The following is a 25925-nucleotide window of genomic DNA, read 5'->3' on the forward strand; positions in this document are numbered from 1 at the left end:
ATTCAAACACTGGAGTATGGTATTCAGCACATTCCGCTCATCGATGGTCGCGACGCAAGTTGTCTTATTTGCATCCAGCGATGTTTACTGAATACCCGTCCAGCCAAAGACAATAGATGCCTTACGACTTTTGCCGTTGCTCGACGAACTGAAAATCACGCTGGACGACCGTTTCACACCATGGCGCGGTGTCCCGGATCATGCCGCATACCACTTATTCCGTTGCTTGCCCAGGCTTCAAACGGTCGGTATCCTTTGGAAGGTCTCGACGCATCAGGACGCCGATTTTTGGAATTTTTGGGATCGCAGCATGCTACTAGATCCCGAACCAGAGTCGTTACCCTACTTATACGAATTACCCTGAGTATTATTAAGGAACGACACCGTTTATATGGGATTTCGGTGCTGTCGTACTTATAGTCTCACAACTATATTAAGCAACTCCAACCACGGCTTCAGACTTCAGAGTGCCAGTGTAGGTATCTTCTGGATAATTTCCCCACAAAGTAGACTTAGACGAAGATATGTTCTAGCAGAGTTTCATTGTAGTGTCTGAGTTTGGTGTGGATTTGGCATGGACTGCGTGATTCAGGTTCAATTACAGTCGGAGAACACTTCAATACAAGGGCTGAAAGACAAACAAGACAAACATTGGCTTCGGGTCAGTCTAAATATGTCTAAATTCCTGTTCACGCGTCCTCGCACCGGTCCATATCCTCGTGGTCATCGACCACTGCCAACTCGATATTGACCACCATGACTTCTTTGCCTGTGATCTTCATGTTGGCCCTAGCGTGAACTTTTTTAGGCGACGCCGGCGGGAGAGTTAGCATGACCACAAATAGCGCGAAACCCGTCAGCGCCATGAGCTAGTTGCAGGTCAGTCCGACTGAAGGAGTGTTTCAGTGAACACAGTGTGCTTACGCCGCTGAAAAACGCAGGTCGCCACCACATGAACCGTTCAGTGAGCAGTAGTAGTACAGTACACCATCAATAGGCGACAAGGACCCCAACGCCACTGATTACAACGGAAATGCCGAGACGGCCCTTCTTTAGCTTGAGTATGCACGATCGACATTAGGGTAGACGGTAACTCACCCGAGCTCGGACATGTCCTCTACTAGATCCCGAGCCAGATCCTTTGCCTAACTACTTTGAATACGTCGTTGATGACTTTGAGTAGAATGAAAGTGGTCCTTGGAAACCACAACGGCTTTTATAGACTATTGGCGGTTCGTGGGGGACAATAACACTCGATGCGGATGGCCCAGACATCTTGTTTTATATCATGCGTTTCTCGAAACACTGCGTCCAAAGTTATATCGTACAGCAACTCTAGTCATTTAAAACCTATTTCGCTTTCGAACAGGTTTAGCTGCCTCTTGCATTGTTCTAGTTTTCAGTTAGACAACGATCGACGCTTGAAGGGGAGGGAAAAACACGAACTTGCGGCCCTTCAATCCTCTATTCTCCTGACCCATGCCACTCATCATCATACCAGGCTCGTCAACATCCATCGCATCACCGCCATAACCCATGTTGCTAGTGGCTGCGCCAAGTGCTCCCCGTCGTGCATGCTTTTCCTTTAAAACCTCGCGGAGAATTCCTTCGAGAGTCTCCTGATGTTTAGCACGCTCTTCTTTCCGCTCTGCAGTTTGTTGCGCAATGCGCATCAACTTGTCGTCCAATGTCTGTAAAACGGCGGATGTGGTGTTGGCCCTGAGAAATAAATAAGTCAAAGAAGCGAAATTATCAAGACTGCGCACCAGTTGTTCAAGGCGGCCAGGATAGAGTCGACCGCGCCTGGCGCGAGGTCACGACCCATCGTATACTCGACTTCAAGCTGTGATTGCTTTTGGTCAAGCCGCCCACGTAACACATCGAGATAGATGGCGTCGATGATGAGATCCTCAAGCTCGCGGATTGTAGGCATGTCGAGCGCGCGAAGGAGGTCAGAGTAGGGAAGAATCTAGACAAGTGAGACTGGAGTAATAAGGAGTAGAGTCGTACACACGCGGCGTTCAGAGGCCAGGGAAACGATAGAAAGATGCTTGAGTTTGATGGTTTGTGCAGTGTTAAGTGGTGGGAACGCGTCCTTGTTCTCTAGGAGAGGACATGGTCTATGAGGATGATGACTGCCAGAAACAGTAGTCCACGCACTCATGTAGTCCTCATACGTTCGGTAAGCAAACAGCTCCAACAAGGCAAACGATTTGGCGTGGGTTTCGTTCGTTTTCAGCTGTTATTCGTCATGAGACTGGTTTAATCGCAGGCAGAGAATGGACGGAACCTCCTGGATGTTGGGGAGCTCAAGAAGCTCTGAGAATACGAAGACGCCGTGCGCACTTGTTGCATCGGCAATGAGTTTTGCGGCGCCGGCGCCCTTGGCCGACTTGGCCATGAGCAGGTATGGCTCAAGTTTGGCAACGAAGTTGGTGCCGAGATCCATTGTGGTCGGAGTCAAGCTGAAGCGTGACGGGCTACTGCTGTGACAGGCGAATTTCCTTTCTCCTCCTCCTCTACTTTTTCTTGCCATTGCTTTTCATTTGCTCTCCGCGCAAATTTATATGTTATGAACGTATGGACGGCGCTTAGAGCGCCTGCTAGACATTCTTTCAACGCTATTTCACGTGTTGGGCCAACCCAGAGATGTTTTTCTTCGACACGTCTCCGCGCCGCAGACCTCCTACCAATGGAAAAGTTGCGGAATATCGCAATTATAGCCCACGGTGCGCTAGCTTCTCATTCCGCTTGCAAGCTGAACACAACGGCAGTCGATCATGGCAAAACTACGCTGGTGGACCAGCTTCTCCGCCAATCTGGGACACTCGCAGCTCAAAATGGAGACGGGGTAGCCAATGAACGAGTAATGGACTCCAACGACCTCGAAAAGGAGCGCGGAATAACCATCCTTTCCAAATGTACATCGGTTTTCTATTCCCCCAGTGCGAATGACGGAACACACTTAATAAATATCGTCGACACGCCGGGACACGCGGATTTCGGTGGGGAGGTTGAGCGGGTACTGAGCATGGTCGACAGCGTTGCTTTGGTTGTGGATGCAACGGAGGGACCGATGACCCAGACGCGTTTTGTGCTTTCCAAGGCCTTGGCTCGCGGTTTAAAGTGCGCCATATTTCGAGACTATCCTTAGATGCATTCTCAAGGCCATATAGACCTCTTGTTGTTCTGAACAAGGCGGACCGTGCAACTTCCCGTCCAGCTCAAGTTGAAGCAGATTTATTTGACCTCTTTGCCACACTCGGAGCCACCGACGAGCAAATGGATTACCCCGTACTCTATGCCAGTGCCAAGCAAGGCTGGGCCGTCACGGACCTCACGAAAATGCCGAAACAGGACGCGTCAGGCTCGGTCTCAGAGTCTCACGAAGGGATGAAGCCGCTCTTCGATATGATTCTACAACATTGTGCTCCACCAACTCTTTCCCGGACCAATGACGACCCATTCTCCATGATTACTATCCAAATTGAGAGTGGTATGTTTATAACTACTGCTTTCGCAGTAGCTTATTATTTACAGACCCCTATGTTGGCACTCTTTACCTTGGACGCGTTCATTCTGGTGTCATTAAGGTCGGTGACGATCTCACTGCCATTGATACGCAAGGCAACAAAGTCGGCGAAGGCAGAGTCAAAAAGCTATATGTTCGTGTCGGCATGGAACGTGTTGAGCGCAGCGAAGCTGGTGCGGGCGAAATTATCAGCATTGCCGGAATCAAAGGCGGCGGAGTGAATGTCACCTTGGTCTCTGCTGATCCCAAATTTTACACAGACGGCTCTGCTCCAACGCCACTCCCATCCACGCCCATCGACCCGCCAACAATTTCCATCATCGTCCATGCCAACTCTTCTCCGCTTGGCGGTACCGAAGGCTCGAAACTCACCTCTCAACTGCTGAAAGAGCGGATTTATCGCGAAGCCCTAACAGATGTAGCTCTTTCGGTTCTACCTGGCCCAACCTCGGACGCGATTGAGGTTCGGGGTCGAGGTGTGTTGCATTTAGGCATTCTCCTCGAAACTTTGCGCCGGGAAGGTTTCGAGCTTCTTATTGGACCACCCAAAGCGGTCTTTCGAACTGATCCCGAGACTGGGGAGCAGATGGAGCCCGTGGAGAAGTGCGTTATTGTGGTCAGGGAAGAATACGCTGGCGGCGTTGTCCAAAAACTGACACAACGACGCGGCGAAATGCGGAGTTACGATGCGGTTGATGAAGATGTTGGTGCTGGGGCTGTTTCTGGAGATGGTGAAGCCAGCTCTGGCGGGGGGGGGTGGTGACGGGGGCGGATGGGTTCGCATTGAAATGGACGTTCCTGCTCGTGGGCTGATCGGCTACATGGCGGGCGAATTCGGAAACGATGTCCACGGCCAGGGCACCCTCAATCATACATTCAAGGCCTACGAACCCTTCAAAGGCGTTATTGAGACGGGCCGAAACGGCAGCCTCATCTCTATGGCTCAGGGCGAGGCCTCCGCATATGCAATTGCTCCTCTTCAAGCACGCGGAATCATGTTCATACCCCCCGGAACGCAAGTCTACTCTGGCATGGTCATTGGCGAGTCCTCCAAGTCACTCGACATCTACGTCAACCCCTGCCAGAAGAAACAGCTCACCAACATTCGTGCTGCAGGCGCTGACGAGAAGCTTGTCATTGCCTCGCCGAAAATAATGACGATGGAGGAAAACATCGCTTACATGGCCGATGATGAGATGGTCGAGATCACACCCAAGAATGTGCGTCTGCGGAAAGCGGAGCTCGACATGAACAAGCGGATGAAGTCGATGAAGGGAAAGCAGGGTGGCAAAAAGTAGACATTTCCGACATCTAAAAGTAATCAACGTCAGTACCATCCAGACTAATTGTAGACTTAATCCTTTAGGAACAACTTGTAGCTTTACTGCTTAGAGATGATATAGAACACACCCACTCACCAGCAATTCATGTCAGTGCACTGACAATGGCAGAGGTGAAATTGGTGCGGCATCTTGTTCGCCTCCAATGCGCAAGACCACAACTTGATAACGGTAGTGACCGTCCAACGAACGGCGGCTTTGCATTTGTTCCGACTTGGCTAGGCCTTCAATATTGTCGACGGTCCCCGGGTACTCAAAATCCCAAAGGCATTCAACATCTTCAACGAAAACGTTTCGAGGAATTTTACTGGCTTGATTCACTAACTTGGCCGCGGCGGCGATTGGGACCTAGAAGGACACGGCGCTGCCACTCAACTGCCACAGGCAATTTCGTCGCTGGTAACCGGACAGAAACACCGGACATTATTCCGAAGTCGTGAATGCACCCAAACTCGGAACAAGGAGTTGTTGGACAAACCTGAACCTTGGGGGTCCTTGTGCTTCAAGTTCAAGTTACCGGCTAGAAGTATTTATGGCAGTTGCACATGCCAGCGGTGAATCCTCTCCTAGTATTAGTATGTATACATAATGCAGTTTATCCCTTCTTTTGTGGTTGTTCTACGGCCGCATCCTCTCTCAGGCTTTGTGGCGGAGTTGGAATGGGTGATTTTCAAATTTGTGACGGTGGCGTGCCACATGACGTGACCGCTCGTACTTCCCACCACCTTCGAATTTGTGTCTAGAGACGTGAAAGTCCACTCACTTCCACTCAACGGGATGCTTATCGTTAGCACCCGTTTGTTCGTCCTCGGCAATCCCAACAGCAGGTCCCCGTCTGTCAACGCTCCGCCGACCCGCGGCTTCTCGATCAAGACCTGAATATTCAGACGTTATTTGGCTACTCGAAAAAAGTCCCCCGGTAGTACCGCATCTGTGCGCCGGTGACATGCTTTCGAATATTAGAACAACAAGAACGAAGGGCGACGAATACCTCCCGCAATTGCGACTCCTTTCTGCGGCGATTAATTACGGCTGATGCATAAGCGAGTCTGCTGCCAGCTGCAGAAAAACTGACGTTGACCACGCCTTGCTCTCTCTCCCTGCTTGCTCCCAACTAACTCACATCTTTCATCGTCGGTGGGGCGGTGGTGAATGGCCGGCGTCAACGTCGCAAATGCGTATGTGGTTGCTGTTATCTCGTGCCCTTCCAACTTGACTTGCACCGACAGCTACCTGCTGCTAGGCTCATGGCTTAGCTCACTCCTCTTCTCCCTCGAGGTCGTTCTCATTGTGCAGTACCTCTTCTTCTCCGACAAAGTCCGGCCGCGATGGCACAAACTCGGGATGTCGCTCCTTCTGGCTATCGATACCATAGGCACCTCCAGTATCTTCGCCCAGGTCTATGTAATCGTCATCCCCAGCCCGTGTGGATTCATCCCATCAAGCCCACCTCCCCGATCTATGATGACAACATACACGAACTCGGTCGTGGTCAACATCGTGGCGACCTTCACAATCGCCTCGATGGAGCAGTCATTCTTGTGCTATGTTTATTATAACCTGTAAGCTTTCCCCTTGTTCCCAACTATACATGTGCCAACAAACACCAGAACAAGAAGGCGATTCATCACCGGTTTTTTGGCACTCTGCATCCTTGTCCACGTGAGTCTGCTCATCGACAATATGAATTTCGACTTATTCCTCAAAGGCCGGGTTTTCTTACGCCTCTGCCGGTCTATTAGTGGGACAGCGCTCAGCGCCGACGGGAGGGCCGATCATCTGGACAACCAAGTGCGTCATCAAATCCCTTTTTTCACTCCCTGGGACTGATTCAGATTGTGTGCGGCAGAGTTGGCGCAATATCATGTGCCGTTACGGACATACTCATCTCTGCTACCCTTGTCCATACTTTCATCCGACTGGAACAGACTTCTGCCATGCGCAATTCAACACACAGGTATGCATTCTTGCTAAATGCTCTTGGATTGAACATGGATTGAACATCATAGTCTTCTCCGTCGTTTAATGCTCCTGATCTCCACCTCTGGTATTCTCGTGGCTTCAATAACGCTTGTAGCAATGTTCCTGGTCTTGAAGAGCAACCCTGGTCAGTCGACCTTGTCCAGCAGTGCCCGTCCCCCGCACCCTCGCTCACTTGCCGTAGCATATCCGCTCTTCTTCTTCTGCCAAAGCCGCCTTTATGTCCTGACCATCCTCGCCAACTTTCTAGTTGGAAATGCGAGTGTGCGAGCACAGCAGGAAACATCCAGCCTGGACCTTACAGCCGGGTCTCGGTCTTTAGCGACCCGGCCAGCCGTCACACATGTCCTCTTCCAAACACCAACGATATCGACGCTGCACGGGAGGGTACGTGTCTTGCATGCTCCTCTTCGGCGCGGCTAATAGCCTCTCGAGCATCACGCAGCTGAAGAGAATGGGCCGGACGTCGATATGCACGTGCTCTCATTTACACAATCAAAGGACCCACCCCAGGAACGATGATCCGTCGTTGTCTGGTTCCTGACCAGTGCTGCTGTTGCTGCTGCCGGCAGACCATCCAGACCTCAGAAGGCGGGATTTCCCCGCCATTCAGAGTCCGGTGTTGTTCCAGGTTGTCTTTCTGCTTTTCGCCGAAGACACCTCACTTTATTCCGTCAAAAGTAGATTCTCATTGGACACGACATGTATAAACTCAATGTAGTCACAATAATGAATGTATATACTAGACAATTGTCAAACCTTGCTTTGAGGTGAAGGGATGCCATGTTACATGTTACTGTTGTTATTCGCCATAAATAATTATATATTATATTCTATAATTTATTATGTATATAAGCACTTATCTATATTACACACATTCCCTGAATATCTACAGATTTCTAATTATTACTTAGCAAACTCTATACAGCCCCTATATTGTATAGTATAAATTTGAGATCTGGTGTCTACATATAGATTCAAGGCCTTTGTGACTGCAGATTTCATACGAAGATATTGATTTATAGGGTTTTTAATTAGGACATGCTTATGCTACCAATGGAAATGCCTAGAGATAGCAAAAATCGCCCTTTTAAATATGCAGAATTTCTTTATACAGAATCCTTTGTCTGATATAAGTATTTTATTAGAAACTTATCTTTTTTCAGATTACTAATATCGTTCCACAAGATATCAAAGAGGAATGGCTGACTACTGAATATAATCTGAAGAATTATCCTGTATACACAGGGAACTCATCAAACATTTAATCTTGGATTCAAGTGAAATAAATAATATTTTTTTGCCAAGGAAGGGGTGATGATATTCTCTAAACAACATGATAGAGTGGTGGTCCTGTTTATTTGCACAAGCCAATTTACAACGACCTACAGTTAATATAGCTACAGTTGGAGAGTACGTATAGTCATGGAGGTTGCATTTTGCCCAACGTCAAATGCGATAAAGGTAACCAAAAAGGGATAAATATTGAACAAAAGGAGAAATAAGCTACACGACTTCGGAGTCCTGGACCGGGGTCGCATCGCGGGCTGGTGGCGATGGTAAAGAGGACAGACACGGGCTTGCATCACTGTCGGGGTTGAAGGGACTTTCTTGAGCCAGAGGAGCATCCGCTGAATTCTCCCTTAAAACATCAACTAAGATGCCAACCAGCCCCGAGCCGGTCTCTGGCTGCGGTACTGTTTCTTCGGACAGAGACAACGACGGTATAGGGTTGGTCTCGGTTGCGGCCTGGATCGATTCATTTGCAGTGGGCAAAGGCGGATATCGGGCCAACGCAGGATCAACACCAATAAAACGTCGTTTTTTGACAGCGTCCCGCTTATAACGTCGAGGGGGAGGGTCGATAAAGATGGTAGGATTCGGTCCGAGATTCCAACTCTCTTGGACCGCCCCGATGAACACCCTGCGGAAGGGCTTGCGTCGGGCGAGTACCGCGTCTGTTCGAATTTTGCGCCGGGGTTCCATTTCTTCGTATATTCCATCCTGATCAGTGTTGTCACTGTTGAAAACGACCGTGTCGTCCACGTCAAAGTAGGTATATGCGACCGGTTGGTCGTCAAGATTGTACATAATTGAAAAGGGCACAATGGGGCGAATGACCATTTGCTGGAGCTCAAAGTCGATTTTCGGCGGTGGCGGAACGACCGGAGTTGCTGGGATAGCCGTGTGGGGCGTGCGTGGAGCGGGAGGTGATTTGGGCACAGCATAGCCTGGCGGACGGCGCTGTACCCCGTCAAGAGCGTGATATTCTTCGCCGCGACGATTGCAACAAGAATCACAGGGGCAAGTGCCAGCGCATTTCGGACAATCAGATTCTGGAGCGAGAGATTCGAAAGGCACGGTGTTAGGTGGGAATCTGTATAGGAATTCTGTGAGTTTCGATTAAATGGGTTGCAGCAGTAGACTTACTTGACCATGACGCAACGGATGCAAAAAGAATGCCCACAAACATCAAAGGTGACAACCAGATGACTGTTCTTTCGTCTGCAATGATGGCAGTATACAGAGCCAACACCCTGAGGCCACGGAGGACCGTCATAGCGAAAGTACCTATCGGAATTGAAGAGTTCCGGTCTGTCCACGCCGACTACGTTCTTCGTTTTTTTGGTCTTCCAATGGTGAGGCTTGGAACCCGGAGCGATGTCTCGCTTTGGCTTTGGCTTAGGCTTCGGTCCTCTCTTAAGAGGAGTCTCGAGAACAGGCGCATCTGAAGGAGTGCCGGGACTTTTCGCTCTCGATTGGGCAGAAAGTACTTTCTCCTTGGCGATCCGCTTAGTTGGCTGTGGACGTGACTTTTCTATCCATGAAGCGTCTGAGTCGCTCGCGGAATCGTCTCCATCGTCGGATATTGAATCATGGACTTGTAGCTGCGATTCCGAATTTACACCGCCACCTAGCAGAGCGGGATCGATAGTTCCGTTCCCAGACGGCTCCTCGTTCTCCCCAACACCATATATAACTGGTTCAGGGTCAAACAGGTCCGGGTAATCGTTCGTATTTTCGAGGATAGCATCCATATCGCTGGGATCAATGGAATTGAAAAGGGAAGGATTTTTGCGGTTCATGTAGGCGGGCTGGTACGAGGGGAACATGAACGAGGCGGATACGGACGTCGGCGAAGGTATCGGCAACACGTCGACAGCTTTTTGTTTACCGCGTGCTTTCTCGGACATTGGCATCGGTTCGTCGTGAGGCGGAGGCTCGGAGTCCAGAGTAGCGCTTTCGCTGGCTCCTGGCGAGGTTGTTATCAGAGCCATTAGATCGAGCTCAATTTGGAGGGGAGCTGCGGCATCATGACCATCATCAGGTGCTGGATCAGCGGGGGACTGAGGTGGAGGAATTTGAATCTGCTCGGGCAGTGGTAGTGAAGAAGAGCTTGGACTCGAGGCGGGCTCCGGGTCAACATCGGTCGTTGGAGCTTCAACTTCAGGTATGCAAAGCCGCGCTATGAAACTGGGATCGCTTCCAAATGTGTACGCGTCCTGGTCGATGTCTTGGGAACTCGGTGCATAAGGGACCGGTGCGCGACGCAAAGGCGCGGATGCGTTTATGACACAACGGTCAATTGTTTCAGGCTCAACGTCGAGACCAAGTTTCCGAAAATGAATTGTGAACAACCGATGCAAGCTGTGGCTGGTATCTGGCCTCTGTATCGTGATAGGGTGCTCCTGCAAAGCAAGAGGTCGTCGTCTAGGAATTGGTTCCTTCATGACTTGAGCCAGGGCACTCAATGGCGCTGGATTGGTTCCCAAAGGTGCGGTTGATATTGCTGAAGACATCATTGGTCCGTCAATACGCTGGTCCGTTTCCGATGTTTTCGTTGGAACCGGTAATGCGTTGGTGAGCTGGTTACCCCCACGTGGATGTTTCTCCCCCCGCTGGCTGCCAACTCGTTCACGATCGACACGATCAATCGACCTTTTCCTTTTCCTCGTGGTATTCTGTGGCTTTGGTCCTTTATGTAGCTGTGGGTTCCCGTGTTGGGCATTGTGGACTAAAGCTCCATTCATGACAGACGCCAAGTCGAGACCGAAATTGTTATGCGTAGACTCTTCTTCTACGTTTCCCTGCCGGGAAGACCTTGGCATCGAGGACAGGACATGTTCATCCTCCGAAAGCGTAGGACGGGACCGCGACCTCTTGCTACTTTTGGGTATCTCCTTCTCCTTTCGATGGTCGGATTCACCCCTGCTCACAACCACCACCTTGGATCTCTCCGGCACATTGAAACGAGTCTTTAGAGGCGCGCGTGGAATCGGATAAGGGGCAGGAGGGACGTCAACAAAGTCCAAAAGCTGCCGTCTTCGTTTCGGTGGACTAGGACGGCGTTGTATCCCATCCTCCTTTTCGATAGCCCGTTTGCGCTTCATTGGCAGTGGGGAGGGTGGTGGAGGTGTAAACAACTTGTCGGGAGATTCTAGCGGAGGTGGAGGTGCAGCCGTTGAAGATTCTCGAACGGCGAGGGGAGACGACCACAACAAGTTTACCGGCTATGTAATGTGAGCGGAAGAACAGGGAACAGGGAACACTCACTTCAGTGTGGTGATCGGTGTCGGCCATGAAAACATCGTCCATCTAGGACGAAATTAATAAGCCCGCCTAGTATGTTGTCGTTGAGAGAGAGCTTACCAGTGAGGGTTTCACGTTCCCGGTGTCTGTGGATATGTACTGTGATAGTGGACTGCGATCCAGTAATGGTCCTGGCGAGTGCGGGGACGACATTCTGTGCCAAAGACTTGGGAGTGAAGACGCCGGTTCACCGAATGGACCAAATAAGCCGGTTGGAGAGAGACTACTGGTTGTCCTTGAGCTGAGTAGACCTGAGATAGGTGAATGAAAAGGGCTCGAATGGGCAAAGGTGCGAGGCATAGTGTCGATTGAGAGAGATGAGGCTCCGAGTGGAAGCTTTGACATCGATTGGGAGCGCTAGAAATGCCTCAGCCGCAGATCGTAGAATATGAGCATGTAACACACGGAAAAGTCACTTCTTCTTGTCGTCTCTCCATCGTCCCCATACATCAGCTCTGACATCGGTAATTCGAGCCACGCGGGCGTCGGCGTTGCAGGAGATGCCACCGTCTGTGGTCAAAGATAGTCAACACATACTATGCAATGACGAATGGCCGCGTACCTTGAGAATATCGCCAGGGGTGCCGAAAGAGAGGTTTCTGGGAGGCTAGCGGCAGTCATTGAGAGTTACAGGAAGGAGGGAAAGCTTACCGTTAGAAGACTGGGCCACGATGAACTTTTGTGGTTGGTTGTCGAAGATAGGGCTGTTTCAGGCTGTGGGATACAATTCCATTAGCTTCCGCGCATCAGTAGGCAAACGATGACGAGGGCGCACCAGATCGTAGACAACATTCTTGGGAAGCGACAGGTGCGTGCCTAAGGCTGGACTAGGGCTCGCCGGTAAAGTGGGGTAAAGCTGGAGACAGGTTTGCCGTCAGCGTCAGTTCTAAAAGCGGAGAAGAAAGAAAGCCGTACTTGGGGTCCGTGAAAGATATTTTTTTCCGGAGAAAACGTGTGTATGGAGGTTTTTGTGGCCGACGACGAGGAAGTCGGCGCCAGGCGCGAGCTAGGCATCGCGCTGCGATCCGGCTCCGTCCAAAGGAGTCACGCAGTTTCCGATTTGGCAAGAGTTTCATCAGTCCAACAACCTAGGCCTTTCCTCGAGTTCAATGTTCATGCAAATAGAGGCCACCTCGATAACGATGAGGTCATGTTGAATGCACGGAAAATAAAAGGTGATTCGTTTTTATACTACCCAAGTGTGGTCTTCAATTTGAGTCGCGCATCACCCATAACTTGGATAAGTCAAGTGAGAAGTTTGTTCTGTTTCAACTGAGAGATAAAACGACCTCGGTCAATGGCTATTTCTCGACTATTTCATATACTGGGACAAAAGAACAAAATCCTACACGACGATTGGGATGTAAGATACGGCAAGTTTCGTGGTAAAGCATGATCAAACTTGAACTCGACTGTCTCTACTGACTGGAATCCGACTGAGATTAGAATGCTCTTATTTCTGTGAACATCCTCTTGTTCTTACATGAGGAATTAAATTTCGCTCATTCGAGCCACGCCGGAGAAATCCTCGACACAAGATCGAAGTAGAGAGCTGGAAGTATATGGATCCCATTTAGATATTGCGGACGCTTTTACGCCTGTGCGGCGAAGCCTTTTGCGTTTGCCCTGATGCTTGACTTGTCAGGGCGGCGGCAGAAAGCACATCGCGAGTGCTGGCAAAATCGCGAACGAAGACGGAGTCCAAAAAAGAGTTGAGCATAGCGTCCCAGGCTTGACCGAGAGCCAAAGCTAATTGAAATACAAAATCCGCCCGAGGATTCCTTCCGAACGTGGGAGTCAAGGGAAAGTAAAGGGTTGACACGTGAGGGTCACGTGCACTCCTTCGACCTGATCAACGTCGACATTGCACAACAGCTCTCCTTTGCCTATAGCCTCCGCAACACTCGATTGACGTTGACCTTTCCGAGCGCTGCGCCTGTGAGCTTTCGACCTCAATGCTTCCAATGACGGGTCTCGTGAACTCGGGCAAACCCTTCTGAAGTCGACATTTCCACCGCCGAGAATCTCCCGTACATACTCGAGAATAACTTGTTTTCCACATAAAAGGGCCTCAGATACATGCTGAAGTGACTATCCACCGAAAAAAATGCTCCTCTCCCGCCTCTTCCTCAGCCTGGCGAGTACAGCGTGCTTGTCCCTGTCGTGGGCGAAGCTACTCTATGTTGGAGTGAATGAAGTGCGTCTCTCCATTGCTAGCTAGCCATGGCTGATGCTTCCGCAAGTCTGGTGGCGAATTCGGTGTGTTTGGATCCAAAGGACAAGGACTGCCCGGTCGTTTCAACGTCGACTACGCGTTCATCAATAAAGTTTGCTGGCCACCTTTTGGCACTTTCTTGCATCTCAATTATTCATAGGACACTGTTGACATCTTCGTTGACCAAGAGAAGATCAACCTCTTCCGCGTGACTTTCCTCATGGAGCGAATGTGTCCTCTCTCTTTTGGATTGGGTGCGAGATTCAATGAAACTGTAAGTCGCTCTCTGTCATTAAAATCAATTTATTCTCAAGGGACATGTCGTATGTAGTACTTCAAAGAATATGCAGACGCCATCAACTACATCACCCTAACAAAAGGAGCCTACGCACTCATCGACCCGCACAACTACATGCGCTACAAGTATGCTCACTGTCACAGCGATTTTACATCATTCCTGATGTAATCCCACTCCAGTGACCCATCTTCCCAGCCTTTCAGCGGTAGTGTCAGTATCCGATTCTATTTCCGTTGCAAGGCACTATTGAATCGGCTTCTTCAGGTTATTGGCAACTCATCGGACCCCACGGCAGCCACCACCTTGCAATTCGGAGAGTTCTGGTTCGAGCTCGCTCGACGCTTTGCATCGAACCCGCGTGTCATTTTCGGAATCAACAACGAGCCTCATGATATGGTTCGCCCCTCCTGAAAATGCATTTGTTTCATGCATTAACCAGCCTCATAGCCAACACAACTCATCCTTGCCAACAACCAGGCCGCCATCGACGGTATCCGCCTGGCCGGCGCCTTCCAGCTCATCCTCGCGCCCGGCAACGGATTCACCGGCGGCCATACCTGGACCCAGGTCACCAACGGCAACGCTCCTTCCTCTGACTTCCTCAATAAGCTGAGAGATCCCATTAAAAACACTGCCATTGACATCCACGAGGTACGTTGCTTTTGTCTCTACTTTTGGAATAAGCCTCATTCTTGGTATAGTACCTCGGTTAGCGTCTCCACTATACGAACGATCAACTGAACCAAACTTGGGCTAGACATCGACTTCTCGGGACAGCATGACGCGTGCGAGCAGCCCGGCCCGTCGAACCTGGCCAATCTCACTACTTGGCTACGTCAAAACCATCTCAAGTGGGCCTCCGCATCACCTAGAAATGCATTACTCTGACACTATTCCATAGAGCTGTCGTTAGCGAATTCGGCGGAGGCAACAACCAGAACTGCTTCAATGTGTGTCTATTTTCTGCCTGCCTGTCACCCTGATGGACGACACAGTTCATGAACGACATGCTCAAGTACCTCGCGGCCAACGACGAATACATCGGTTGGGCCATCTGGGCGGCGGGTCCGTTCTGGGGGACATTCTCGCCGTGCTGTGGCGCAGACACTGGTAGCCTTGAGCCAGGAAACATGAATGACCTGGGGCAGCCAAACGCCTTCCAGACAGTGTGGCCGGCTGCGGTCCGACCAAACATACCTAAAAGTGCGCCACCTCCATCCTTCTTTTTCTCTAGTTGGGCTGATCCAGCGAATAGCTTTGAAGCGGAGCGGGATATCGAGCTTACATTAGTGTCGATTAGGCCGAGGCCCTTTACACCCTACCTTCACTAGTAATGCAGCGCTTCAATCGAGCTGAGTGGGATTGCGTAGCAAGAACGCCACCCTTCCGACGGGTCGAATTGCGTGGTGTGGGAAGAAGCCACGAATCTGATAACATGAGTGAGACCTCGGCCTTCGGTGATGACGAAACTGTTGGTATTCGCGCACTGGACAGGCCGACGTACAGCTGACCAACGCCGTTTTTGATCGCTGATTCGGCGGAAGAAGTGCAGCGTACAAAAGACCAGCACAGAACTCAGAGAGCACCCACTCCCAAACATGCCCATTCACCGCTGGATCATCCCCAAAGGCTACCTCTCGGCCGAAGAGAAGGGCGTCCTTTCCGAGAAGATCACGGACATCTACGAGGGTGTTGGCCTGCCACGATTCTATGTCGTCGTATTCTTCGTTGAGCTGGAGGGCCACGACTTCTACTATGGCGGCAAGCCAGCCAAGTCCTTTGTCAGGTGCTTCCCAGCGGTAGTATATGCTGAATCAGACTCAAATCGCATTCTAGAATCGATGTTGAACACATCGCGCGTAACTTTGGAGAGTGAGTCGGGTTGCTGCTCCCTACCCCATATGCTGACCTCTGTCAAGCGCACCCGTCGCTGCCAAGAAGGAGTTCCTCGATAAATACGAGGCGGTTATCGAGCCGTGGATTAAGGGCCGCGGCGTCGACTGGGAGGTTCAGATCAAAGATATTTGCGATGTACGTGCTCCTCCCTTCATTTGGATACTGTCATTCAACTGCGCGGCTGCAGAGAGACCTCTGGCACGAGAACGGCCGCTCACCACCCGCGATTGGCTCCGTCGAAGAGACCATTTGGAAGAAAGAGAACCGGCCAGTGCCCGATGATGAGCTCGCAGCGATTAAAGCGACTCTGTAGATTGACTAGGATCATGTATACTAATGCCAAAACCCGAAGCATGTGATCGTGTTTTACTTGTGTCCGTGTCCATGTCAATTTTGTACAACACTTTCACTACGATGACGGCTCTGGTGCAACCTTCATAAAGGTCCCCGCAATCGGGTTTCCAAGGTCGACTTCCTTCGCAAACATGCTTATGTTGAACAACGCGATAGACGTTGTCGAGTTGACCAGTGTCTGGCGTGCGAATTCAGGAGACTGCTTGAACAACAGGAAGACATATCTGCGCGGCCAAATTAGGGTACATATATTTTCCAACCCCCCAGACAAGCACATACCGATGGGCGTCAGACCCGGCGGGCGGGGTGGGCTGCAAGAACTCTGATATGGCGGGGGTCGTGTTGACGAGCAGGCCAGCGCGGTTGAAGAAATTTCCGCCCAGGAAGTGGCGAATCTGGGCCTCATTGGGGTCTTGGGGCGTCGGCGCGTCGGGGTCAACGGTGGCCACGACGAATGGCCCATGGCCTATGTTTCCAGCGACGTGGAATATCGGGGGACCGGCAGTGTCATTGCGCGGGACATTTATTCCAGCGTGAAGAACGATGGGCGGCCGGGCACCTTGCGGAAGCGACACCTCAAGCAGCGCTGTTGGGTTGAAGGTAATGGACAGGTCCTTGGGGATCTACAACAGGTTAAAGCTATTAATGCTTCAGGTCGCCGTAAACTCACGTTTGCGTCCACGAAAGCTCTTTTAACCAGCTGCGTCGAAACGTCCTGGGCGAGAGTAGGAATACCGAGAGCAACAAGCAGCAATGTGAATTTCATAGTTGTTTCAATACCCCCTTGCTCAGGCAGCGACAGGCTTTATGGCCCACAAGCCTGCGAAGCAGACCCACAGTGGAGTGGGCATGGGAGGTGCCTCAAAGCAAAACCGGGGCGAAAGTGAAGCGAGATTTTCTCACAAATTATTAGAGTACACGGGGGAGTATAAAGAGCTCTACCGAGTCCGAGGCAATAAAGAAGACGATAATCTAACGCATAAAATCCGGTTCTTGAATAAATATCGGGTCCACGCCCGTCCAGCCTTTCTTCGCAGTACCGCCCGCCTTCCATACCGCCTCTCGCTCCGCCCAGTACTCCATAGCACCATCCGCATTTCTTGTCGGCGTCCAAACCCGATCACCTGCATCCCCATCCGTTTCCGCAGTAAACCACCTCGGCCGATGCGCGGGTATCTCTCCCGTTTCTCTCCTCTTGCGCGTTGCACGCTGGAACTCCTCCTGGTCGTTCTTCAGCCCGTTCGCAGTCTCGTACTCGCCCATCTCAAACGCCCGCTGGTCGGGCCGCAGCCGGCAGTCTGTCGGACACAAGTATGGCTTGAGCGTGTCTTTAGGGCAGTTATTCAGCGTGATAGCGAACGGAGTCAGGTTGAATGGCGATCCAACAGGCTTGTCTGAATTTCTCCATAGGAGAATGTACTCCGGGGTCGATGAGGGCGAGTTGATTTGCCCACCAACAGTGAGATCAGGGTTGAGTGCGCCAGTACCCGCACCGACTTGCCGCGCGATAAGTTGCGAGTTCCAGCGGCCAGCAATCTCGTAGGTCACCTGCCCACGCGCATCCTGGACATACCCAGAGATCTCGAAAGCATCTTTTCCTCGCCAGCCCCGCGGCTTGAACGTTAGCACGCAAGTGTCCCCGGTGCGATGATTGGTGATCTAAAACACTAGCATTAGCACAAATAAACATTGGCAAGTTGGAAACTAACAGTCATGTCGCCATAGTGGTCAATGGTAGGGGCACCAAGAATAAAGCCAGAGACGTTTGTCGTCACCTTTTTCCACGAGAAGTGCTCCTTGACCTTGCTCTCAAATGGCGCCTGTCCTCGCGGATAAGAGGGAGCAAATTCTTTTGGCAACAAGAGTTCCGCATGCGCCCTTCCCGTCGGGCGAATCTCAAATGATTTGCCCATGAATTTGTTCTGGGCATCAACCTCGCCAAAGTACCGCCAGTACGGCGATTCGGCCATGCAAGCAGATATGGGCGGGTGGTGGCTGACTTGCTCCGAAAGGTACCGGTACTCTTTGTCAATCCGCACATATTCGAAGGTTTCGCTCTGACCAACATAGTGAGACTTTCGAATCTGAAAAGAGAAACAAGGTCGAAAACTCACAAGCATGGGATTGAAGGGCTTTTGCAATTCGACCAATCGTCGAAGAGTAATTTGACATTGCGAATGCCGCAACAAACGCTATTCGGCGATGAGGATCGCGTTCCTTCGCCGCAACATCAACTAGGGGCTTTTAGCACAACTTCACACAATAACACGACGACATACGACACTCTGAGAATTCCATGTCCTCGGCCTAGTACTTTGGTTAGATAGAAATTCAAGCCAAGAATACATGGGATACGTACCATTCGCTGAAGCATACTCGTAGGTTCATTGAAGAACACAGGGAAACTGATTTTGGTCAAATCCTTCCCTATGCTATGCTTCAACACACTCCACAGACTCGTACTGGGCCGTTCGTTGGTCAAAAGAAGCTTTTCTCGCAATTGCTTATAGCCCTCGTACGGCTTGACGTTGATGGAATTGGGCAACTCCATTTCTGAGTGCGCGGGGCTCTTGAGACCATCCGCGACCACCAGATTTGGAATGGTATTCGATTCGATCGCGTCGAAGAATTCATCCTCCTCGTCAGTGTCGATCATCGACTCCGTATCGGCATGATTGACATAGCCGCGCTGGCCAAAGGTTGAAGCTGTCGCTGTCGCCGGTGATAGTGTCTCAGCTGTGGAAGATCGCACAGGAGGAAATGGTGGCGGAGACGCAACAACAAGCGGTGCGGTTGGTTGCCGGACAGCTACAGCAGCTGGCTCTTGGAATGGGCTATCAAATTCTTGCTTGTGGGCTGGTGGCGATTCCACAAGGCGATCATCTTCTGCCACTGTTGTCGCTAACATGCTCATTCGTTTTTGTCTTGCTTTGAGTGTTCCGCCCGTCGATCCTCCTGCGAGAGCTGCCTGGACTTCATTGGCATCGAAGAATCGACTTCCCCGTTTTCGACTGCGTAATCTCAGCTCTTGTTCGAGTGTTTCAGCCTCTCGCACAGAGCTCGCAAGACTGTTTTCCCATGCAGTTGCTTTGGCTCGTGAACGAGCAAGCTTCTTCCGCCACCAAGCGTCCCGCTCTTTTGCGACGGCCACGAACTCCGTCACAGTGGACAATGCATCACGTAAAGCATCTTGGGCCCCGGTGTTTCCTCCTACGAGACCAAGAATCAGTTCCAGTTGTGTTGTTGCGCTGTTTCCAAGCAATTCGAAGGTATCTTCATGTGGGGCCGCAACTCCCCGTTTTCCGTTCAGGGAAACGCTGGCCGATGAGTCCGGGTCTTCATCGTCATCTGAAGGCTCTTCTTCAACATCGCCATCCCTTTCGGCATCTGATTCGCCAAGTTTAGGGCTCCCTTCTCCACTGGTCCTGCCTCCAGGCTCGCTCGTCAGCGAATCAGCTTCACCGGTGTGAGAGCGGCTTGGTCGTGACCCTGTCGCAGACGACATGGTGCCTGTACCGCTGCGCCGTAGAACGCTGACAACTCGTGTACGACTTCCAGCACTGCTGTTGCTCATGATGCTTGCCCCGCTTCCCATAACACCAGCATTTGAAGGACGCCCGTCGATGCTCTCGGAATCCTCTCCGGCACGTGCTTTTGCCCAAGCAACACTTGCGGCAACGGCAGAAACCCACCGCCCAGCCTCGATGGGATGGTTGGCTTTAAGGTACCTAGCGACTGATTCAGCGACCAGATAGAAGACTATTCGCCCACGCACCATTTCTCCCCGCCTTTGCCGGATCCTGAATGGATCTCAAACCGCAAGCGATCGGTACCGGATGGAGGCTTGAGCACACAATTGACGACAGCAATGGAGCCGCGACTAGCAAACACCTCATCTTCTTGGTGACGGTAATCTGGAATTGGTTGAACAATTGTACTTTTCAAGATGGAAAGAACCCACAACTCAAAACACCGTTCTCGAGCACGAACCAACGGGTATTATATCCTTTCGCGACATTCGTATATTTATTCAGGAACCCTCGCATCGATGGCGCATGAATCGGTGCGCTTTGTTGCTCTGAGCGTATCAAGGCAGCATCCTGGTTGGTCACTGCATTCATGTCAGTACGAGAGATTTGTTGCGAGAAAAGCGGGCACACACGTTGTCGAAGGAATGCCTTCACATCTCCATTTCCCTTTCCGCCTCTAGCACCGCTCCTCCCATCACCACTACTCTCTTCACCAGGTAGTTTTCCTCGTCGATCCCGGACAAACCTATCCAGGTGGATTCAATGGAAGGAGAGATATGAGGCCCGCGACTTACACATCTGCACCAGCTCTAACTGCTAGTTCAAGCAGACGAAGGTCACGTCGCCGAGCAGCTTCATGTAGCTATAAATAATGACAATGAGAGATCTAAAATTAAGAGTGGGGCCACACAATACGCACCAATGTCCGCCCGCTTGCGTCGTCAATATATGACAAGTCAAGATGTGCTGCTCTGGGCGAAGATAGCATCGAAATCAGAGCAGGCGGCGGGCCAACAGCTGCTTGCGGGTTTGGACTGGAAGAGAAAGATGCCGACGGCATGGGCGAGAGAATATATGAGCGTAACAGGCTGCGATATGACGCATTCAAGAAGGTCCGGGAGTCTTAACAAGAATAGGTCAACTCGGGCACGTTTGTAGAGCAAATAAACATACCATCGAAGACACGAATAACATCCTTTCCTCGAGCTACATCGCGCGCGGTTCGCCCTTCTCGATCTTGGAGGGTATCATCGACAGTCTCCTGCTCCAACAAACGGTCTACGACGTCAGCACGGCCGAGAGCGGCAGCGAGATGCAGTGCTGTTGTCCCAGTCCCTGGTGGGTGAACGCCAACGGGGGATATGGCTCGGTGGGATAGCAAGAGCGTCACAGTTTCAACTAGAAACACGGTCAACGGAGGGGGGATCAGAAAAAAATGTCAATACGCACGGGAGGCGCATCGAATTGCTAGGTGGAGGGCAGCAGCGCCGGTATCAATACTATTCGGATCGTTCTCGCTGCTCCCCCGACTCAGTGTATTGCCTGACCCATTCCGCTGGTCGGCAGATTTCCGCTTCTCCTTTCCGATTTCCGCGAGAAAGGGATGAATGAGAGCGGGGTCACCTATAACACGTCGCCATCATCATTGGTCAAGAGTTGACTGGAAGTGGAACTCACCCGTCCGGAGAGCGTTGAGTAACTTCACTTGGTAGAGAGGCTCTGCGGAGGCTAACAGCAAGAGTGAGAAACCGAGATAGCGGGTTCGGAGGAGGGGGTCAAATGCGCACTGGATTCGGAGGTGAAAAGAGAGGAGGCAGAGGTGGTGGATTTGCGTATTGACGAGGACGAAGTAGAAGAGGCCATGAAGAATTTAAACGCGTGGGTTCGTCGAAGACGTGGCCAGCGCTGTGCTGGGGTGACAAAAAGTCCCGCTGGGGAAAGACCAAGGATAGAGTGGCACGTGGGTGCTTGATTTGTTATCGTCTACCCGATCGCCAACAGTGTGCCGAGACGATGGTCACTGAACTGTCTGTCAGCCATTCATTCAGTGTCATCGATGCAAGGTCGAAAGTGATAAAAACACAAAAGTAAGTACATAGACTACAAATAACAAGCAGTACAAATGCAATGAGGAAAGCTTAATTTTTCAGTTTGATACTGGAACCCGTCAGCATTTGGCAAAACACAATCTCACGATTCACTCACCTGGAGGATCCAATCACCGAGTTTGCGACGGACACCAGCTTGGACGTCGAATCGGCGCTCGAACTCGGTGGACATGTCAGTGTGAGCGCTCGGGTAGCCAAATCACGTCTCCGCACTCGACTCCTCGACATCTCATAATGCCCAAAGTCGGAGATGGAAGGCAGCTCGGCTTCCCGTTTCGTTGAGTTTGCTTGCACACCGAAGCACTTCTACGTGAGCGTCAGTCATCTGTTTCGGAAAAAATACTGAAATTCATACCTTGAAAAAGTCGAAGTTCTTCGTAAACAGGTTCACTTTTGGTGCAAAGTCAAATATATCGAAAAACTGCCCATCAGCACCAGCATCGATTGCCAATCCCGCCCCAATGTCAACGCACCCATCCAACTGGGCTTGCTTGCTCGTAATATCAATGCCCGACTTGGTTGTCCCACCGCCTTCAACATTGGCAGAGCCATCGAGAGACAGCGTCATTGTTGAGCTTGTATCAACATCCAAGAAAATGTTGGCGGAGGCTAACCCGTTGATTGCGGTGATGCCGAAGTCGAGACTGGGAATAATGTGCGCTTCGAGTTTGGCTTTGGACGATACATTTGGTGCCACCGAAAAGTTGAGGGCTTGTCACACATAAGCTGGCGAGATTGAGAATAAGACAAGTGATCGCACGCACGAGAGTTGTTTGGCGTAAATTTGCCCGAGTTCTTGTTGAACGGGGATGGCGGATAGAAAAACTTCGCCCCACTGATGCAGTATGACAAATCCACACTCAAATCAACTCCAACGTCAAGAGTAGCAGTTGCTTGTGCTTGGACCTTGAACGAAGGTCCGATAGTTAAAATTCCTGGAAAATCCAGTCCAGGAATGCCAATGGTGATGAGGTCGATTGCTCCCGAGTCAAGAGTAGCAGAGGCCGATCCTGCGACCTTGAGAGTGCCTTCAAGATCCGCATCAAGTCCTAGTCAGGGGAAGAACGGTGAAAAGACTCATCACAATCAAATCACAAAACTGACCCACAACCAGGCCAAACTTGGTAAAGTTCGCTGGCAACTACGAACGTTGTCAGTGCCATTGGAATTAGAGACTCGGGAATCAGGATTTGCTCACAAGAGTTCCCACTGCCGAAACGGTGAGTGTGATGTTGGCGACGATGCAGGCATCAACTGAACCAGAAACGGAGGCTTCAAATGCTGGGACTTTGCCAACTGCTGGGCAGGAAATGTTGTCGCTGAAGAGCGGAAATGTCTTTTTGAGATCAACTTCCTTGAGCTTTTGCATCGTAGACTGCCCTATATTGTTAACATCGATAGATTAGCGATGCCCTGCAACACACCTGATTGAAAGAATTGAATTCTTGAAGGAGGATAAGTAGACAATTGTCAACATGGGGACAACTTGCCGTTGAAAGCTTGTTGTAGCACAGAAACCACCGAGCGATCTTGAATTTCGGATTGGGACCGCGGAGTCCGACGAGTGCGACTTCGGCGTTGGTTGCTTGAAGGTAGAGGAGGAACAGATTGAGTCAGGCCATGGATAGCAAAGTTAATTGGGCCAGCACTAAACGAGAGTTTATCATGGAAACAGCCCAAGCTGCCTAAGCAAAAGAAAAAGATTCGCCACATACGATGAATGCTCGACATTATTGAAGTTCGCGTCCAAACTTAGTCCTTTGACTTGAGGTAGAGAGCCATCATTCGAGCGTTGGCGCAGCTGACTTGCAAGTGCTGGAGGAAGGGTTTGGTCATGGTGCACCCATTGCTTTGTGATAAGAGCAAAAGCACTTTGTCCGCACTAATTTGATTGTCGATGGTTGGCAAAAGGTCAAGAAATTTCCGGACGCACGTTTTCTGGTAATCTGACTATCTTCCCCACCCCACTGCCCGTTGTTTGGGCAAGGTGTTCACATCCTTGACCATCAGTGCAGACAACGCGTATGTCCTGCGCCATAGCGCCTTTGACGCAGTCCAATATTGCCCATCCAGCGGCCGGAGTAATATCAGAAATAGCGTCCGATGCCCCCCAAATTCGCAAGGTTCCAGATGACTGAGAGGCGGGGATATCATATGAGCATTCACCGCTGAAGCACGGTGACGACCTGTTTTACTTTTTTTTTAGTCATGTAGGAATGCTAGATTAAGCGACTAACCAGTCGTTTGCCGCACGTCCAGTAATGCTAAAGCAAAGGGGGAATAGCAAACTCAGGCTAACAAGGAACATCAGCCACTTTGCCCACAGGGCGAAATGGGAGGAGAAGAAACAAGATCGCTGCTAGAAACATTCGCATGGCATTGGTTAGGATCGAACGAGGTTGGTGTGTATGCTGCCTGGACAACGAAGAACGAAGCGGGCTGTGGATTCAATGGAGATGGCTGAAAGCAAGCAACCTGTATTGTATGTATGAGAGGGGATAAGGCCGCAAGCGGCAGATGCCGAACCTTACCAGATGATCCAGCCATCATGTGACGCAGCCAAAAAAGGGAATAATTTTGCACTGCCACTCCGAATGTGGTAGTGCTGATGGCAACCTTGTTATATAGAGCCAAACCTTAGGTTCGGCAATCAACTTCGAATTCCAAAAAAGGCAACGGACGCCAACGGTCATCTTCTTTCTGCTGAATCTGCTCTGCTCTGCTCTGGTTGATTCTCTTTCTTTCACCCATGGTGTTATTCCCTGGAAGGAATGCACTGTTGATTTCTGGCTTTCTCTCTGGTGCTCTTCTTGTTTCTGGGGCATCGCAGGCATCTGCGACGATTTCTGGTGTTGTTCTGCCGAGCAGCACTCCTGCACTGGACCCCTGCATGGAATCTTGCTTTGAAGTGGCGGCAAATGCTAATAACTGTGCTATGTAAGCCGGTAGCAAGATAGTTTCCACCTTGAATGACCAAAAATTACAGCGACGACGTTCATTGCGCTTGCGCATCTGCTCAACTCCAGGCAGACTTGACACAATGTCTTGATGCTCGGTGTGATGCATTCGCTGCCCCTCAAGCCCAAGGTTTGCTTATCCAGCTCTGCAACAAAGGTGTGGAGTGTCCCCCACCGAATCAAGCAAGTTTATGTTGAAATAACTTGGGAATTTGTAGTTGCTGTCGTCGCAACAGGAACTGCTACGCCTAACCATCTTTCACTTTCCGCAACGGTAGCCGCAGCCGCACCCACTTCTCCTGCTACAGAAAATGGGCTCCCTTCCATTCCAACAAGCCGCGCCCACACGATGCTCACCACAAGCATTACGATGTCGATTTTGAGAGAAGTTTCCCTGGCAAGCATTTTAATCTTCAGCTTGGTTTGAAGAATACTGGGTCAAATATATCGCTTGTTGTACCGACATCCTCAGAGTCAACTTGGGAAAAAATCCAGTTCTAAATTTTGTTGGCAAATCCCGAAGTCCTGTCTTTGTGGCTACAAACCTCACGGTCAAGTATACTTGGTTGACCTCCCTGTAGTGCTTCACCTAATGACCCTACCACCGTTTCTTGCGCAGCTATCACATTGTTCTATTTCTTCTACACCACGGGAATTGAAAGTTGCGACATGGTCATCTTCATGTCAAAGATCTCTCCAAGGTGAGAAAAAACCCCGAAGACTCGAAGTAAGCTTACCTCGGGATTATCTGGGACTTGGTCACCTGGAGTAAAATGAGAGCCTCATAGCATTGCGTGAACCGCTTTCCATCGTCAAGTTCACCTCATCGTATAAGTACAACTGTGAAATTGAACGTCGAGGCCCGAGATGAAAAGCCTGTGAACAGCGACATAGAAATAGTGTTAGCCGCCCCGGCGCGAATCCCGAATTGAATTACTTTTTTAGTTCGGGTGTGTGCTGGTCACTGCTGGATAAAAATGAATCGCGCGGCCAATGTTGGTTTGCACTGCCCAATTGTCATCGAGAGAACAAGGGCGTCTCCGTGCCTGCAAGTGCCTCAAAAGCTTCGCCTCGCCATTGTGACCTGCGTGACCACTGTCATTTCTCCCCCCCTCCACTCGCTCC

At 50.7% G+C, this 25925-nt stretch overlaps 11 protein-coding genes across 11 annotated transcripts; 6 read left to right on the forward strand and 5 right to left on the reverse strand.

Annotated features, from left to right (window-relative positions):
- Positions 1-1343: 1343 nt before the first annotated feature.
- Positions 1344-2536, reverse strand: MIND_00587400 (PCI domain-containing protein; the record flags this gene model as incomplete). The annotated part of the gene is made up of 6 exons (XM_037362632.1): positions 1344-1392; positions 1447-1719; positions 1767-1969; positions 2015-2103; positions 2161-2239; positions 2291-2536. 6 exons carry the CDS (start codon positions 2534-2536, stop codon positions 1344-1346), a joined length of 939 nt encoding a protein of 312 aa, XP_037220553.1.
- MIND_00587500 (GTP-binding protein) lies at positions 2495-4295 on the forward strand (the record flags this gene model as incomplete). Its single annotated transcript, XM_037362633.1, has 4 exons — positions 2495-2729; positions 2775-3126; positions 3177-3496; positions 3541-4295. The coding sequence occupies exons 1-4, from the start codon at positions 2573-2575 to the stop codon at positions 4293-4295; spliced, it is 1584 nt and encodes a 527-aa protein (XP_037220554.1). The 5' UTR covers positions 2495-2572.
- Positions 4296-4320: 25 nt separating this feature from the next.
- Positions 4321-4830, forward strand: MIND_00587600 (GTP-binding protein; the record flags this gene model as incomplete). The annotated part of the gene is made up of 1 exon (XM_037362634.1): positions 4321-4830. One exon carries the CDS (start codon positions 4321-4323, stop codon positions 4828-4830), a length of 510 nt encoding a protein of 169 aa, XP_037220555.1.
- A 1194-nt stretch (positions 4831-6024) lies between these two features.
- On the forward strand, positions 6025-7374 carry MIND_00587700 (uncharacterized protein; the record flags this gene model as incomplete). Its single annotated transcript, XM_037362635.1, has 8 exons — positions 6025-6050; positions 6102-6434; positions 6483-6534; positions 6581-6663; positions 6722-6829; positions 6882-6979; positions 7037-7239; positions 7288-7374. The coding sequence occupies 8 exons, from the start codon at positions 6025-6027 to the stop codon at positions 7372-7374; spliced, it is 990 nt and encodes a 329-aa protein (XP_037220556.1).
- A 984-nt stretch (positions 7375-8358) lies between these two features.
- Positions 8359-12456, reverse strand: MIND_00587800 (uncharacterized protein; the record flags this gene model as incomplete). The annotated part of the gene is made up of 9 exons (XM_037362636.1): positions 8359-9229; positions 9283-11363; positions 11407-11448; positions 11503-11799; positions 11848-11952; positions 12005-12049; positions 12094-12156; positions 12218-12298; positions 12358-12456. 9 exons carry the CDS (start codon positions 12454-12456, stop codon positions 8359-8361), a joined length of 3684 nt encoding a protein of 1227 aa, XP_037220557.1.
- A 1093-nt stretch (positions 12457-13549) lies between these two features.
- Positions 13550-15245, forward strand: MIND_00587900 (Endoglucanase 1; the record flags this gene model as incomplete). Its single annotated transcript, XM_037362637.1, has 12 exons — positions 13550-13639; positions 13686-13769; positions 13818-13931; positions 13989-14080; positions 14135-14165; positions 14220-14351; positions 14403-14606; positions 14657-14663; positions 14713-14806; positions 14857-14905; positions 14951-15158; positions 15211-15245. 12 exons carry the CDS (start codon positions 13550-13552, stop codon positions 15243-15245), a joined length of 1140 nt encoding a protein of 379 aa, XP_037220558.1.
- Positions 15246-15553: 308 nt separating this feature from the next.
- MIND_00588000 (4-oxalocrotonate tautomerase) lies at positions 15554-16164 on the forward strand (the record flags this gene model as incomplete). Its single annotated transcript, XM_037362638.1, has 4 exons — positions 15554-15741; positions 15792-15827; positions 15875-15986; positions 16039-16164. The coding sequence occupies 4 exons, from the start codon at positions 15554-15556 to the stop codon at positions 16162-16164; spliced, it is 462 nt and encodes a 153-aa protein (XP_037220559.1).
- A 96-nt stretch (positions 16165-16260) lies between these two features.
- Positions 16261-16971, reverse strand: MIND_00588100 (uncharacterized protein; the record flags this gene model as incomplete). The annotated part of the gene is made up of 3 exons (XM_037362639.1): positions 16261-16429; positions 16485-16828; positions 16876-16971. 3 exons carry the CDS (start codon positions 16969-16971, stop codon positions 16261-16263), a joined length of 609 nt encoding a protein of 202 aa, XP_037220560.1.
- A 206-nt stretch (positions 16972-17177) lies between these two features.
- MIND_00588200 (Oxysterol-binding protein) lies at positions 17178-21598 on the reverse strand (the record flags this gene model as incomplete). Its single annotated transcript, XM_037362640.1, has 15 exons — positions 17178-17864; positions 17915-18262; positions 18320-18337; positions 18393-18439; positions 18485-18512; positions 18565-19933; positions 19981-20119; positions 20167-20316; positions 20368-20480; positions 20530-20597; positions 20655-20857; positions 20909-21133; positions 21185-21358; positions 21413-21463; positions 21523-21598. The coding sequence occupies 15 exons, from the start codon at positions 21596-21598 to the stop codon at positions 17178-17180; spliced, it is 3696 nt and encodes a 1231-aa protein (XP_037220561.1).
- A 275-nt stretch (positions 21599-21873) lies between these two features.
- Positions 21874-24151, reverse strand: MIND_00588300 (uncharacterized protein; the record flags this gene model as incomplete). The annotated part of the gene is made up of 11 exons (XM_037362641.1): positions 21874-21892; positions 21941-22149; positions 22199-22554; positions 22608-22892; positions 22948-22984; positions 23042-23223; positions 23268-23287; positions 23330-23491; positions 23559-23725; positions 23777-24029; positions 24081-24151. 11 exons carry the CDS (start codon positions 24149-24151, stop codon positions 21874-21876), a joined length of 1761 nt encoding a protein of 586 aa, XP_037220562.1.
- Positions 24152-24592: 441 nt separating this feature from the next.
- MIND_00588400 (CFEM domain-containing protein) lies at positions 24593-25227 on the forward strand (the record flags this gene model as incomplete). Its single annotated transcript, XM_037362642.1, has 3 exons — positions 24593-24780; positions 24830-24957; positions 25019-25227. 3 exons carry the CDS (start codon positions 24593-24595, stop codon positions 25225-25227), a joined length of 525 nt encoding a protein of 174 aa, XP_037220563.1.
- Positions 25228-25925: the final 698 nt, after the last annotated feature.

The sequence above is a fragment of the Mycena indigotica genome (genome assembly GCF_014461135.1).
Source record: "Mycena indigotica strain 171206Taipei chromosome Unknown Mind.scaff0005, whole genome shotgun sequence".
In the NCBI taxonomy this organism is placed as follows: Eukaryota; Fungi; Basidiomycota; class Agaricomycetes; order Agaricales; family Mycenaceae; genus Mycena; species Mycena indigotica.